Source organism: Aplysia californica, unplaced genomic scaffold, assembly GCF_000002075.1.
Source record: "Aplysia californica isolate F4 #8 unplaced genomic scaffold, AplCal3.0 scaffold00858, whole genome shotgun sequence".
NCBI classification, from domain to species: Eukaryota; Metazoa; Mollusca; class Gastropoda; order Aplysiida; family Aplysiidae; genus Aplysia; species Aplysia californica.
In genome coordinates, this window is record NW_004798128.1 from 202,910 (window position 1) to 207,559 (window position 4,650).

General features: G+C 42.3%; 1 protein-coding gene across 1 annotated transcript in view; it reads right to left on the reverse strand.

Annotated features, from left to right (window-relative positions):
• Nucleotides 1-4,650, reverse strand: part of LOC101860613 (peptidase M20 domain-containing protein 2) — a 22,281-nt gene that overhangs the window by 10,117 nt on the left and 7,514 nt on the right. The window contains exons 4-5 of the mRNA XM_035972809.1: nucleotides 2,760-2,905; nucleotides 1,527-1,666 (exon numbers count right to left, since the gene is read on the reverse strand). Of these exons, the coding sequence (XP_035828702.1) occupies nucleotides 1,527-1,666; nucleotides 2,760-2,905 (286 nt within the window). The remainder of the gene's footprint in view (nucleotides 1-1,526; nucleotides 1,667-2,759; nucleotides 2,906-4,650) is intronic.

The following is a 4,650-nucleotide window of genomic DNA, read 5'->3' on the forward strand; positions in this document are numbered from 1 at the left end:
ACCACCACCAACATCATCAACAACACCATCAACATCTCAACAGCAACAAAAGCAAAAACCATAGCAGCAACATCGCCACCACGACCATCATCATCATCATCATCATCATCATCATCATCACATCATCATCATCATCATCATCATCATCATCATCATCATCATCTCAACAGCAACAAAAGCAAAAACCAGCAACAACAACAACAACAACAACAACAACAACAACCACAATAACTTCACCAGCAATAATAACAATAATGGAATCACCATATCTGTGGCTTAGCGATTAGGCGCTTCGTTGTCGCACGTAGAAAACCTGAGTTCGATTACCGAGTGGTGAGAAATTTATCGAGTACATGTGTATCTCAATTTTCTTCTGGGACGCTGTAGCCTACCCCTCTCAGCCGTGGTTGGCTCTGGCATGTTAGGTCCAAACCCGTAACCTAAATGGTCTCAATGGTGTCGAAGGGGCAGTAAAAACAACTTCTACACTTTTCATACTTATCTTTCTCTTCGTATTATTTTTTATTAAAGTAATATAACATAACAGTGGTGGGCATATCGAAACCGAAATATCAATAAATCGATATTTTATCGTATCGGAGCAGTGAAAAAAATCGATATTTCGATATTAATTTATGGCCACCACTCAGCACCGCATTACCGTGTTTAGAGCATCGATATTTTGGAAATATCGACCAGACTCGATAATTATCGATGTATCGATATATTTGATGGCGATTCCAATTTACAGATAATAAATTTGTGATAGCCTATCGAAAAATATCGATATATCGATATTTCTTGTGAAAAAATATCGATATAGTATCGATATCGATATTGTTGGTATCGCCAAAGATAGTAAATAACAAGATGGGCCACTCAGCCAAAAAAGTGTCCGCAGGAAGTATGCTCTTTGCTTCAGATGGCGCTGCAGTCTGTTTTGAAGCTCTCTTTCGTTTTTCCAGAAGAAGAATAGGAATAGCACCTCCTTGCGTGCGCAGATCGACTGCTGTTCATCAGCAGTTCGGGTACGTTCAGTGCGGAGTTTTAGTTTTTTTTTTATTTTAATGACCTCTCGCCTTTCATTCTAAAGTCAAATTAAACGAAGAAAACCATCACCCTTTCCTCCGGAAGAGGTTTTTTTGTCAGCGCAACCATTTAAAAAAAAGCGTTCTTCCGAAATTTATCCTAAAACTTGCTAGTTTCACTTTGATTTTTTAAAACTCAAGTAGGGTAACTCTGTTCGCAAAGTGTGCACTTTTGTGAAGAGGGCGCCACCAAATTTTGAGGAAACTTTTTTAATTGGCTCAAAGAGAGAAGTGGCCCATCTTGTTATGTACTATCTTTGATATCGCCCATCACTCTCACCAACATTCTCTGTATATCTACATGCGCTTTTAACATCCTTGTACAGCTATAGAAAAATGTTCCTCTCGTATAATGAAGTATCATCTTTAATCTCATCCCATCACATCTCGTCTCATCTTTAGAAAAAGACAAACATTATCATCCCCTGTGCTGCCTACCCGCCACAGATGACCCTTGGCTGAGATGTTCCTGTATTGTCTGGACATTGAGTTGTGCCAATACCACCGCGTCTTTCGGGGAGCCAGGGAGCAGTTGGTTTGTCGGTGTGCCCTCCAAGCACTTGTACGTGGCCTTGAACCTGGACCAAAGATTGAACCGGGAACTACATGTATGTCTAGAGAATAGCGTCCTCCAAAACCTAATTCAAACCTGAAACGGAGATCTCACGTTCTTTCTGTCTTTGTCTGTACTGTTATTCTGCGTATCTGTAAATGAGTCTATTTGTCTGACTCTCTATCTGTCTGTCTCACTCTCTCTCTGTGTCTCTCTGTCTCTCTCTCTCTGTCTGTCTGTCTCTCTCTCTCTCTCTCTCTCTCTCTCTCTCTCTCTTTTTTTTTTTTTCTTTCTTTCTCTCTTTAAGATAGCCTATCTTTCTGTATATCTTTCTCTCCATCAAGCGAATGGTAAAATAACGGACATATGATTTGAATAACACTCCTGGAAAGAATAACAAGAAATCACTCATAATTATAATTTTTTTAAAAATTAAAATAAAACAGAGAACATGATGATGTACATGTACAAACTCTAAAGTTTAGTTCAAGTTCTACATCACTTTGGATTTTAAAAAACCTCTTTTTTACCCCCCCCCCCCCCCCCCCGCCCCGCCCCCACCCCCGCCCAGGCCCCGGCCCCGGTCACCTTGCAAGATAGATAGAGAGCCACTCAAAAGTACAAGTAAACCTAGAGACAAAAAGATAGAAAAACAGAAAACTTTACCCTCTGGTAGATAGATAGATAGATAGATAGATAGATAGATAGATAGATAGATAGATAGATAGATAGATAGATAGATAGATAGATAGATAGATAGATAGATAGATAGATAGATAGATAGATAGATTTAACGCTCCTGTCAACACTAGGTTAGGCAGGACTTCCGAATTCAACACCCGTCTTGGATAGGACAAAGCCAAATGGGCTGAGACTGAGAGCCCAGTAAACCCCACAAAACGACCCGAGCTCCTGAACTCCCAGTCTGGGATTCGAACCACGACAGTTCGTTACATAGTCGAAAAATTGTACCTATTATACCAACTGAGCTAATGGAGTGCTCATAGATAGTAGATAGATAGATAGATAGATAGATAGATAGATAGATAGATAGATAGATAGATAGATACATGTAGAAGGTGCGGCAAGCTTTCAAACCGACAAGTATTATCTCTAACATCTTCATGCCGAGACAGACAGGACTCCACTCTGTTCTAGGCCCAGGTATTGCTCCCAGGGCCATGTCGAAGCCTTTGAAGGCTTTCCGATTGAGCAGGGTGATCACTCCGCCTCCTGCAGAGTTAGGGCAGCCAATGAGAGTAATCTGGAGACATAAGTGAGGCATCGTGGTGAAGTCAAGTGCTCGTCAAAATAATGCAATCGAAGATATCGGCATTTTTTTCCCTCCAGTTTGACAATTTTTTTTCTAATTTTGTTTTTTGGCTCAACACATTTTATGTCCATTTTAAAAAACATTTACGTGTGGATTTTACTGAGAAACATTAATTTAAGTCACAGCAAATGTAAATTTTCAGTTTCCAAGGACTCTCAAGCTTTGGAAATCACCAAACATTGGCATCATTTTCTCGCTAATTTAACCTTTGAAACTAGGCAATCCCACCTCCATCAATCGCAAATATCTGGACTTCTATTCAAGATAAGAGTGTTTTGTCGTTGTTTTTTTAAGATGGTCAAATGAATAAGCTTTAGTTTAAGATGATACCACTAACTCCAGGTGCCCCAAAATTGACGAGTGCCTGATTCTATCTTGTCGTCGTGACAAATATATTATAATAGTCCGCAACTCAATGTCTGTCGGTGACCAAAGCATCTGTAGAAGAGAATACCGTCAAAATTGTCTTAGGCGGCCACATATTATTATTATAGAGGAGAAAATGGGTCGCTTTATACAGTTCCTAATGGGGTTCTAATTTTGAAAAAACACTCAAAGGGTTTTGGGGGTGGGGGGGGGTCCGTTTTAATAGAGGGGATTGTCTTACTCAAAACATATGGCCGTTAGAGCAGATTCAAATGTACAGGTATTTCTCAAGAAACAGAAGAAACAATGATTGAGACGACCTGTAGCTTCTGCTATGGTAAATGAGAGCATTTCTGGCAGAGAGAAGTTGCCACATCTTGAGCATGTAAAAGCTTCATTTCCACCTGTGTTTGTGCTCAGCTTGCGGGCTTCTCTCTTGGCTTTGGTATTTCTAATTCATGAAGTCGCATATCCATACAAGCATGATTTTTCTGCCCTCTGTATCTGGGCTTGTCAAGAGCTACGCTGTCCTATACCAAGGGAATGATGTTGAAGTCCTATACAAACATTTTCAGGGATGATGAGGTGTGGTGGTGAGGTGTAATATGTAGTACGATGCAAGTAAGTATGGTGCAGTGTGGTGTGGTGTGGTTTGGTGTGATGCAGCTGGTGTGGTGTGATGTGGTGCCATAATGTGGTTGTGTGGTGTGGTATGGTGTGGTGAGGTGTGGAGTGATGTTGTGTGGTGTGGTGCGGTTGTGTGGTGGTGTGATGTGGTGTGGTGATGGTGTGGTGTGGTGTGGTGTGGTGATGGTGTGGTGTGGTTGTGTGGTGGTGTGATGTGGTGTGGTGATGGTGTGGTGAGGTGTGATGTGGAGTGGTGTTGTGTGGTGTGGTGTGGTGTGGTTGTGTGGTGGTGTGATGTAGTGTGGTGATGGTGGGGTGTGGTGTGGTGTGGAGTGGTGTTGTGTGGTGTGGTGTGGTGTGGTTGTGTGGTGGTGTGATGTAGTGTGGTGATGGTGGGGTGTGGTGTGGTGTGGAGTGGTGTTGTGTGGTGTGGTGTGGTGTGGTTGTGTGGTGGTGTGATGTGGTGTGGTGATGGTCTGGTGTGGTGTTGTGTGATGTGGTGTTGTGATGGTGCGGTGTGGTGTGGTGTGGTGTGGTGTGATACCAGGTAAGATGTGATGTGACGTGGCGTGGCGTGGCAAGGCGTGGTGTGGTGTGGTGTGGTGTGGTGTGGTGTGGTGTGGTGTGGTGTGGCATGATCTGATGTAATGTGATGCGGTGCAACTATGTGTAGAGCGGAGTGG